The sequence below is a fragment of the Rhyacophila brunnea genome, unplaced genomic scaffold (assembly GCF_057557595.1).
Source record: "Rhyacophila brunnea isolate RB1 unplaced genomic scaffold, BYU_Rbru_1.0 scaffold_14, whole genome shotgun sequence".
NCBI classification, from domain to species: Eukaryota; Metazoa; Arthropoda; class Insecta; order Trichoptera; family Rhyacophilidae; genus Rhyacophila; species Rhyacophila brunnea.
In genome coordinates, this window is record NW_028232796.1 from 12,408,866 (window position 1) to 12,421,124 (window position 12,259).

General features: G+C 33.5%; 1 protein-coding gene across 1 annotated transcript in view; it reads right to left on the reverse strand.

Annotated features, from left to right (window-relative positions):
* LOC147075631 (short/branched chain specific acyl-CoA dehydrogenase, mitochondrial) overlaps positions 1 to 12,259 on the reverse strand; it is a 28,639-nt gene that overhangs the window by 544 nt on the left and 15,836 nt on the right. The window contains exons 6-7 of the mRNA XM_085941928.1: positions 6,002 to 6,310; positions 3,369 to 3,504 (exon numbers count right to left, since the gene is read on the reverse strand). Coding sequence (XP_085798054.1) covers positions 3,369 to 3,504; positions 6,002 to 6,310 — 445 coding nt within the window. The remainder of the gene's footprint in view (positions 1 to 3,368; positions 3,505 to 6,001; positions 6,311 to 12,259) is intronic.

Here is a 12,259-nt window from a genome sequence, read left to right on the forward strand (position 1 = left end):
GTCAATTTATGGCTACGGCCGTATGTTGTAGCTTAACCACTGGGGAATGCCAAAAGAAATGGCGTATTTCAAAAAAACACTACCTTATTCTTAGGTCAATAATTATTATAAAGCAATCATTATTCGTAGGATGTTTATCACACTTGAATGGTCAAAGACATAGCTTATAATGAGTATCTTTAGAATTATCTTCAAATGTGTTAATCTTGCCGATTTTTGAATAATAAAATGCCTAATTCTTGTCAAATTTGGGATCACAGAGATTATCAATATAATTTTTTATCGTGAATATTTTACTAAAATTATCTTATCATAAATTATACTAATGGTTTTATAAATACGTTTAAAAATTCATAAATGTAAAAAATCTTAACACCACTGCATATTCATGTACCGAAATATGATTATATTCTAAAACATTAAAGCGAGAGGTTTAAAAGAATACTATTTTATGTAACAAAAATACTTTATGCAGTCATCAAATGTTTAAAATAAATATAAAGGATAATAAGGCTTCAAAATTATATAAATAGATTATCTACAACGTTTAAGGAGTGTCCAGGATCATGGTTTGAAAATACAATAAAAACTCAATTTTGACCTACGACGAGCATGTCCCCCCTTAATAATATGATGTCATTCATTAATACTATGTACAAATAAAATACATTTTGTGCATGAACACACCTAGGGATGGCCTCCAAAAAATATAATGTGATAATTGGTTGGTATAAAGGTAAATAGGCTTTTTTAGCAATTCAAAAACATTTTTCACTGTCGAATTTCTTTATAATACACTTGAATTCGCGAGATTCCCATCGTTGTTTTTTCAAATTTTTGGAAAATTTATTTCTTGAGTATTCTTGAGACGAGATTTCTCGATCACAACTTCTACTTTCTCTACTCGCCCTTGGGTAATGAGAACATAACAAGAAAAAGTTGCAAAATTGCATGCATGAATCAAAAAAGTTCAGAAGCTTCTGAATTTTCATGTGACAGTTGGTTTGTTCGATATCTAAATTTTCACGCAATAATTGAAACTTGTGCGATATCTGCACCTGCGCAGTTGAACGATAGTGGCAAACCTGCCGGTAAAAAAACAAACTACACCGCACTACATTTTGAGGTAAACCGATTTTCACTACCAGTCAAATAGTACCATAAAATGACAACATCGCGTCTCGTTTACTCTTGAAGATTGAGATTGGCGAGACAATCAGCACTTTTACGTGTAAACATTGATTATTGCGATAGTTTAAAATACACACTATTGCTGCAAGTAAATCCATGCACGTGTATGGGCACTATAATATTTATCTACAAGTACTGATAGTTTCAAGTATCCGTATCAAATTATGCTTCTCCACAAGGGTTTTTCAGAGAAATATCAGTATTTCTTTGTAAATGTCATGTTGTGAATGACTTAAATTTGTAATTTGTAATATTCACTATATGTTAAAAATAAATAAATTTGAATTTGAAAGATAATATAAGAAACCAGTATCGTATTATCCAAAACGTCTTGATGCTTTAATGATAATTTGATAATAATGACAATTATTTTTTATATAACTCTGACAAAGGTTATCCGTTGACACTAATTGCGTCATTATTGTGTGTAATATGATTGACATGACTTAACTATTATTATACAGGATTGCGCATATGTCATTACCTTATTGGAAGATACCATAAATTATTTTTTAAAATTTTTGATTATCGTGTCGACGATTGTTTAGCAAAGAAGAAATTCATCAGGACACATGCAAGCACCATAAGAACACGCGGAAATTGTCGCTTTATTTTTTTAACCTAGCGCCTCCTGCGCTTTTGAGATAAACTACCGCTGATTGAGTTCTACGATGTAAACATCACATCAATAAATAAATGTGACAAAAATTAATTGCAAATACGTTTTGATATTTAAAAATACTGTATATCTATACAGGCAACCTTCGACTTTTGAACGTTCTACGTTCGCACAATTTGCTATTTCCTACATTTCTTAAAATTTAGATTTTTGTTGATAATGCAAAAACTGTGTGCTTCCATGCAGTCGATCCTCTCTCCTCCATTTCCCGTCACCTTCTCAAATACGCAAAAGGGTGGTAGGTATTCAACTATCTCTTGACAAGTTTATAAAGAAAATACCTGATTGGTAATATGCCTCATTAACTCTATTATATCCATTGATAAATAAATATTTTAAAATAGGTACACTTTTTTTACATCCCTCTACTTTTGAATATTCAACATTGGAATATATTTTCAGGAACCAATTACATGCAAAAGTAAAGGGCTGGCTGTATTCAATTCCTGTATTTTTGATTTTGGTATAAGTCTTAAATTGAAAAATCACAGAAGTTCTTAGCCTACATAGCTGTCCTGAGCATTTATAGAATGATGTAGTTACAACGTTTACCATGCCATCGAAACAGATGTAGAATGGTTTGTACTTTTTGAAAAAATGATAATAGTAAATAGCTACTTCAAAGCGTTTACCATTGTCGTTTCTTAGAATTGGTTTAAACTATTAAGAATTATTTTTATGTAGAAATACTCCATCTGTTTATTTAACATAATCTGAGCGTTAATTATTGGCATTAGACCAGTGGTTCCCAAAGTTGACTAGGCTCCGACCCATCTAACAAAAATTTCCAAACTTGGGACCCACCTCTTTGCTGTCTTAGAGAAAAGGGCATAAATATTGGTAATGCTCAGATTCTCTAGTGGCGAGTCGTGGAACTACTTAATGCTGTCTTATTTGTTCTAATTGAAATAAAAAAAAATATTTTTTATAAGTTTTACCAATATGAATGAAAAACTGTTGAAATAAGAAACACAACTTAAATAAAAAAAAATATTACTTAAATACCTACACCTGCAAGGTTTTTTTACAAAGTTATTTCAATGGGAAGGATGTATTTGTTTCTTATTTTTCTTCATTACAGTTTTAGCATCAACTTCAAATTTAGTTACTTTTAATCGCAGTGAGTTTGATATATCCAATTTATTTCGGTATTTAGTTTTAATGTTAACCATAGCCGAAAATCCGACCTCACATAGATATGAGGTAGTAAAGAGGAGGAAAACTTTCATAGCTTCATCGAACAGGCAAGGGTAATTATCAGCAACTAAGAGCCAGAATTTCGTAACTTAAGTTTATTTCAATTTTTAGGAATTATAAATAGCGGAATGAAATATCAAATTTATCATTTCCTATTTTTTAAAATTCATGTATATAGTGGCGAGGGCCCACTCAATATTCGCTCGCGACCCACTGGTGGGTCGCGATCCATAGTTTGGGAAACCATGCATTAGACTATTGTGTAGGTATAACTTGGTATTGGGATTATGTATGCGCTTACCTGATGCATAGTATTTGGCCATTGCAGCTTCTTTAACAAAAGGCAAACCCGCTTCTTTCATCCGCGATGCATTGTACGTCAAAAGTCTCGCGCACTCTAATCTTATGGCCATCTGGGCTATTTCAAATTGCATCCCCTGTTTGAATAAAATAATTGCACTTTGTAAACATAACAATATGATTAGATTAGTCTATTATTCAATGACGTAGTGAACACAAGTTGTATATTATTATCCAGTTTTCTATGTTTTATAACAATTATATTTTAATGATTCAAATCAAAAGTGAAATGGACATTATTATTATGTATCATAATGAGACAATGTAGGTATCTTCAAGGTATAAATCAGGCGGCATTTTGTATTTAAATCACTGGTTAACAGTAAAAAAAACTGCACATATATTTACTATCTGCACTGTAACATTAAGTTGACTTGTCGTCGCTATAGTACTTGTTTTCCGAATATCCATTTTTGTCAAAATCGACATTTTAATGCAGTTATATTTCTTTTGTCTAACTACACCGAAATCATTTATAAAAATTGTATATTTTCATGTAGAAACAGAGATATTTTTTTAAAAACTCCGAATACGCCATGTTTCGCAACGATTGCTTTGTGCTTATTTTCCGAATGTCAAATAGAATAGCTCGGTCTCACTCTCGCATATCGCTTTCATATAGCGCTGTCTACTTCTAATGTCGCTCACTTCATATGTGACTGATGTCTGTTTTTCGTCTTTCAAAGCGCGCGATTTTGACTACTATTGTGTTATTTTAAGTTTCTATCGTTTAAATAGAGAATTTATCAAAATTAAAGTTATCAATCTTGGCTGGTACATCACCAGTTCGCTCTGAACTTACAGCAGAGTTATGGAAGTAAGTATTTTAACCTAAATTACTGTATTTTGTACTGAGAAACAGAGATAATATCCCAACGGTCATACGAATTGTACAGTGTGACTCGGTAACTACGGTCTTAAAAAATAATTATTATTAATGTCTATAATCAAAACTTTTTCTGTTTTTAATTTACTTTTTATCTATTCATGCTAAAATGTACGCGAATATTTAATCTCATTTATTAATAAGATGTATGTTTATACCTATTTTTTTTTTGTGGATTTCCATTGAATTACAGTACATTTGATTGTATTTTCATTAAGTATAATTATAATACTATTGGCTATCCAATAGATATTTTAGTTAATGTACGATCTATTAAGGTTAATTCTGGTTTTGTGAGTGAACTATTTTATATAATAATATTATACTCAGGATAGAATATTCTCAATCAATGGTTATTAAATAACACATGCCCCTATTTTTTGTTCCATGCCAATAACACATAATACCTAATATGCAATATATGGTTTGTAATAAGTTTAGTTCGATTAAAATCCATAATGAAGCATTATTTGTGACCAATAAAAATATCATTGCCACCGTTTTAATATAGAAATTAGGAAAATTTTACTATCTACATTATTATTACGTAAATCTATGGATACAGTTTTTTTATAACTATAATTAGATATATAATTTTATGTTGATTCCCAATTTTGTAAACAGAAAATGGTGAATGGCATATTTTATAATTACCTATGAAATTAGATAAAAACGATCATTGATACAACTTGATCACATATTTACAAAAAATCATGTACCTATCAGTAAATTTATTAAAATTTACGTAAATAAATATTAAGTTTTTAAGTTTGTACTTTTTGACCACACGGTATACCGCGGTCCATGCAACGATACGCTACGGTCTTACATTCCGAATGTCCTTGTTTTGTTCCGAATATCCACTTTTCGGAGCCAGCGCTGAGAATGATCCGTATATCCACATTGCTTACTTGTAAATAAAACGTATTTTCTCTCAGTTTAATGAATTATACTAATATATTATTCATCAAATCTCTTCTTGGATAATGTGGCAATCATAAAAAGGAGACAGAGTGCTTGATATATATACTGATATTTAAATATAAGACAGGGAACTTTGTTTTTCGTTTCCTGAACAATCGACAATTGGTCTATTCGGAAAACAAGTACTATAGCGACGTTGTGATACCCAATCATTTTTTGTTTGGCAGAACCTTAAACATTTTATAAATCTCACAGAACCCTTATCTTGCAGAGACTCATTGTATTAACACCATGTCAGATAAATAATTACAAGATTGCCACACGAAATTGTGGATTGCTGGTACAAAAGTATCAGTTGTACATTTTTTCCGCAAGTTTTTGCAAATTCTCATGGTACCGGTTGGGTATTGGGTACTAACCCATCATTATTTATATAAATAAATACAATAAACCACCAAAAAATTGAGATACTATGGATGCATCATATTGGATTATGAATACTAAATGCTACAATTATTGATCATTCAAGAAATTTTATATTGTTCAGTTACCGCACATAACATTAAATTCTGAGAAGCTGTATCTATAAATAAAATGAGAATGATGGTGCCCAATCTCTGATTAGAGTAACTAAAAGAAGATGTTGTTATAGTTAATATTTGAACGAACTTTTATTAAAAAGGGATCGCAGAAAATGCAGGATTCACTTTTGCATCAAATTTATGTATGTTTGAGAGAATTCCGACAGCTGAGATCTTTCTTACCTGGAATGAATATATCTTTTGTCCAAACTGTTTTCTCTCTAATGTGTAAGGTATGGTGGCATCCATGCAGCCCTGACACAGTCCTACCATCTGGGCACCGATTCCGATTCTCCCCTCGTTGAGAAATCCCGCTGCGTATTTGTAGCCTTTTCCGTATTCGCCGAGAATGCTGGATTCGTGAACTCGGACATTGTCAAAGTGGACCATACATGTCCCAGACGCTCTGATCCCTAGCTTCTTCTCCGGCTGCGCCACCGTCAGTCCCGGAGTCTCTCTGTCCACAATGAAACATGTGATGCCTCTGTATCCCTGTAAGGGTGCGAAAACAAATTTAATTCTTTACATTGTTTTATATTACTCTAATCTAATGGAAATGGAGCAGGTATTACAATACAGTAAAACCTTGATGTAACAGACTAATTCGGGCGAGGGGTGTCCGTTGAAGCTGAAATTCCGTTATATATTAATATAGCTTTTCTAATTGCGTAGGTAGCTATGGTAAAAAATTGATGAATTAGTTAAATAGTTTACTGGTATTACATGTACTTGTTTTACTAAATAAATGAACAGTGTTTTTAACAACAGAACAACGTTTAAATTTTCATAAAAACAATAAAAATCCTATATATGCATCAGAGCATCAGCCGGCATGTGACAAAATTGCTGTATAAAGTCACATCATGCAATAACAGAACCAATTACCATGCGCAATACTGTGTGATCATGTGCTAAATATTATATTATATGAACGGAATACGGCCTGGAAATGTTGTCCATTAAATCGAGGTTTTACTGTAAGATAATTGCATAGTAACTGACTGACAGTAGAATCTCAATTATTCGGACTGATTGGAGATGAAGATGGTCCCGATAATTGAAAATCATACAAAAAACCTTACAATACAATAAAAAAATCATACATTTTTCTTCTAATCAAACGAAACTGATGATTACATAATATAAATCTGTATAATCACGATTCTACTGTACTAAAGTGACACTCCTTCGATCATTGTGTGGCCGACTTTGTCGTAATTATGGCAACGTTTCGGACTCGACATTCACGGCATGGTTATGCATAAACAACGCGTGTGTGGATTATCTAGGTAACGTCAAGTTTTACGTCTCAATTAATATTTAAAAAAATGTTATCTATAATGAGGAATGAATTGTTCGGATAGCCCATAACAGCATGAAAAGGCACCTTCACTCGAGCATACATATGACGTAGTCCATTCAAGGTCTTGTCACCGCGTATTTGAATTAAAGTAGACTTGTCACTTGACTGAGCTGTTCAATTTACTATAGTTTTCTGAAAACAAGTTTAACTACAGTTCAAAACATCTTATTTTTTATAATTTATCCAACAACATACATGGTTTCTTTTTACAGTTGCCACATCTGTAGCTACATTGACAAATAGGTTGCCCACCTCTGCGCGAAGCAGAGATAATTGGTCCTGATTTTTATTAAATTATATTTTTACTATTGATGATAATTATTTTAATTATTATTTAATAAGATTTGTTATAGATATTATATTGTACATATTAGATAAAATACAAATAGCATACTGTTTCAATTCTGTTTTCAAAATCATAAACATATTTTGATGAACTGTGTTATGATATTTAACAGTAATTTTAATGATATTTTAATGCAATATTATTGCAACTGTCATAATCTGCGTCATAATATTAAAAGTAACATCAAAGGATTGCTATTATTGTAAATAATGTTGATACACAGACTGTGCTGATTCATTTCTACTCTTATTTTGGTAAACAAGTGAATGACTTATAGTTGTTATCAAGAAAATAAAAATAAATAACATCAATATTGACAGTTGCTAGATAGTACTACCAGAAATATTGAAGGGGGGCATTCTATTTGTGTTTGTAATTCACATAAGTACCTACATAAAAATAGGTGATTTTAAATTATCTATTGACAATACAATAATATCATAAATATTTTTTGTTACTGCAGGAAAATAAACTAAGATGGTTGCTTTCATCTTGCATTCCGCATAATATAAGTTAAACTTGAAACATTAGTAGCTACATACTTAATTACACTATGAACAAACATTGAAAACTCGTTAGTGAAAAAATAGCCACAACATGTTGTGGACAGTGTTGAAGAACCAAATGCCGAAAATATAATAATATACTTTTTGCTATATGGTTATGCTGGTTACATGTAAGTTGTACGTATGCAGTTCATCGTGGGACACTTATTCGTGCGCCGCAGTACGTGAAACATGAGTTCGTGTAACGTGAAATGTTCAACGAAGAACTCATTATTTGATTAAATGTTGCACGAACTCATGTTTCACGTACTGCGGCGCACGAATAAGTGTCCTGCAGTGAACTGTTTACGTACAAATTTCCGGATACAGGTTATGCTTATTAGTAGACCACAACGCAATGTGTGCAAATGAGATGAGAGAAAATCAACTAGGAATAACTTGAAAAATGTTACTTATATCTGAAAATATGTAGGTACAGTGAAACCCTGATTTCACATTATGAAGGGACTGACAAAAAACACAAATAAAGTAAAACATATAAAATATATTTTAATCATAAAAGTTAGTTTGAAGCATAGTCAACGTGTCTTTTCACGTTTTCTAGAATATTTCCTTTCTTTTGAACTGACAATGTTTTCCTTTGCTCAGACATTGTTTGAACAGATACCTAGATAGATGTAAATAAAAAAAACAACAAAAAACGTCTTATGCATTGTGAACTGTAGACATATCAATACTTAAATAGAAATGGACTTCATTTCAATGATTGCCATGCATTCATTGAATTGAATGTGTTAAAAGAAATTGGATTTTTAATTTTAATGCATAAATTTAATTTGATTTCGAATAATTCAGTGTGAATTGCGGGAAATCATTTTTTTAACTGAAATTGAGGTTACACTGTATTATTCGATAATTCGGGATGCATAAAGAAAAATTCTCCATGTGAAAATAAAAAATTACAAAAAAATGAATCATTTCTTTTTTGATTTCAGTGGTTCAATTCAATTCAATTCATTTTTTTTTTCAATTCATTTATTTTTTTAACATATTGTGGACATTACAAATTATAAGTTTAAGACGTTCACAACATGACATTTAGAAACAAAGATATATAAATATAACAGTATTACATAAAAAAAAGAGATATATCAGTAGATGAATTAGATAGGTACAAGGAAGTACACCGGATGAGTTAAGCAAACCCTATTTTAAGAATTTATAAAACAACATCCACCTAAACTCATTCTCACGTAGGTGGAATATATCAACACCCGAAGCAATTTCGTTGAACATAGTTATCACTCTCCCAATTGGCATTACCAGTGGCAGGTTGGTTCTGCACCTTGGGAGAATAAACAACTGATGGTCTCTATTCCTAAGATAGTTATCAGGGACACACAGGTCAACACTGCCCAGAATGGCAGAGTTCTCATTTATACCTTGTATAAGTCGAAAAAAATACGTAGCTAAATAAAGATTTCTTCTAAATTGCAGACTGCAGTATGTAAGCATGCCTAAGAGAAAGTCAGTTGGATAAAGCCACGGATAGTATCCATACAACCTCAAGTAAAGGAGTCTCAAGAATTTATTCTGTACTCTCTCCACCATAAGGCCATACTTCAACTGGTGCGGTGCCCAAACAATAGACCCACTCTCAAGTCTGCTTCGAACTAAAGAATTAAATAAAAGTTTTAATACCGTAACATCTGAAAAGACCCAGGAAGTACGCATGACGAAGCCCAACATTTTAAGTGCTTTGTTACAAATGGTAACTATATGGCTTATAAATGTCAGTCTACTCTCAAACGTAATGCCAAGATCCCTTACAGATGATATTCGTGACAGAACTCTGCCATGCATCGAGTATTGGAAAAACAACACTTTTGAGGCTCTGGTAAACGATAAAAGATTGCATTTATCAATATTGAATTCTAGTTTGTTACGCTTGCCCCAATTTAATACATTATCTATATCAAGTTGGAGCTGACGACAATCGTCCAAGGTGACAACTTCCAAAAAGAGTTTCAAGTCATCAGCGAACAACAAAAACATAGCATTTTTTATTACCAATGCTATGTCATTTATAAAAATCGTGAACAGCAACGGCCCTAAGTTTGAGCCCTGGAGGACACCAGAAAATGTGTAAAAGGTCTGTGACTGATAAAGGCCGTACGACACGTATTGTTGACGGTTCCTAAAATAACTCCCGAATAGCTTCAAAAATCGATCCGACAATCCAATAAGTTGGAGTTTTTCCATCAGGATGTCATGATCGACCTTGTCAAATGCTTTCGAGAAGTCATTGTAAGAACAGTCAACATGGTGGCCACTATCCAGTGCCGATGACACATAATCGGTAAATACCATCAGGTTAGTTTCCGTTGATCGGCCTGCTCTAAATCCATGCTGTTCATTTATTATAAATGACTCAATTTTTGGAGAAATCATGTTGTGCATGATCATCTCAAGAACTTTTGCTGGTGCAGAAAGAACAGCTACCGGCCTGTAATTCTCCACTGATGACTCTGTACCACTCTTATGGATTTGAGTAACCTTCGACATCTTCCACGTTTCCGGGAAGATACCTGTCTCCATTGCGAGATTAAATATATATGAAAGCGGGCCTTTGACGAAGTCAATACAACCCTTTAAAAAAAATGTAGGAACATAATCAGGTCCCAAAGAGCAAGTATTCTTCAGTTTTTTAATAAACTGAAGTACATCGCCCTCATTAATTGAAAAAATATCGACGGATTGGGCACCACATGACGGTTTTCCTGACGTTGAGGCAACATCCAGATTTGGAATACTACTTGCGTAGACAGACTTGAAATGACCAGCAAATGCTTCTGCCACTCCATGTCCGGTCACCTCTTCGCCCTTCCAACTCATCCTATCGGTAAACCCACCATCTCTTCTTAACGATTTTACGTAATTCCAAAACAATTTAGGATTTTCGCAAATAGAATCTCCTACCGTTTCCATATATGTTCGATAGGCCCGTCGAACAGCTTGTCTCACTTTCGAACGATAGATGCTAAACATGATATAGTCAGTCTGATCATGCCCAGCCTTCCATGCTGTATGATAGTTATGCTTGACCTTAATGTCCCCAATAATCTCCCGAGAAAACCACCTCGGGTATCGCCTTCCACCACGACATGGCGACTTCCTCGAAAAACATTGATCAAAAATATTGTACACAATATTGTAAAAACATTGTACCGCCTCATTCACATCACAAATCTCGAGCAACTCACTCCAGTCCACTTCACTCATCAATGAGTAAAGTAGCTTGAAGTTTCCGCCTTCAAACCTCCACCCGCCGAATTGGTTGGTTTCGTAAGAGGGAATTGGAGTCTGAAGCGGACGAGTCGACCGAAACCTGAGCAGAAAAACTAAAGTTGGATGATACACATCTTCGCGTACAAGAGGAGACATGCATCGTGAAAGCGATAAGTCGATATTGCTAAATACCCTATCCAAAAGTCCATTGCTAGAGTTAGAGACATCATTGTGCTGAGAAAATCCAAAAACAGAACATAGAAATTCAAGGTCATCGCTGACTCTTTTACCACTACGCACTGAGTTTAGATTAAAATCTGCCATTACAATAATCTTTCTATCTCCAATTAAGTTGATATTAGATAGCATACTCTCAATAAAACACTTATACACCTCCAAGTCACTTGCTGGTGGAAAATAAATGACGCAAACGTAAATAGTGTCTCCGTCGTAGGTCAGTTTCACCCAAAGGTCCTCATTTTGAGTCTCCAAAGCACGGAAACGTTCGGCCTGTAACCCTTCCATACTTCTAACCCCCAAAAGACAACCCCCACCCTGCCTGTGGCCTGCGCCGGAGTCTCGATCCCTCCTAAAGACTGAGTACTCACTTCCAAAATATTCACGGCTAAAAACACTATCATTGAGCCATGTTTCAGTTAACCCTATGATGTCATAGTCATCAGCCAAAACACTGCTCAAAAAATCGACAGATTTTGTTTTCAAGCCCCGAACATTCTGGTAGTAGAATAATAATTGATTAGGGCAATTATTATTTTTATTGTTATTATTAAGTCAGCTACTCGGTAGCCGTGGTGTTTCCATCCTGGCAACCCATTCTTTAATAAATGAATGGCGGGGCCAATTTTCCGCCTTCAAAACCAACGTGCTTAGCTTAGTAGGGATCCCTACCTTAAATGAAGCGTAATCACCCTTTGACT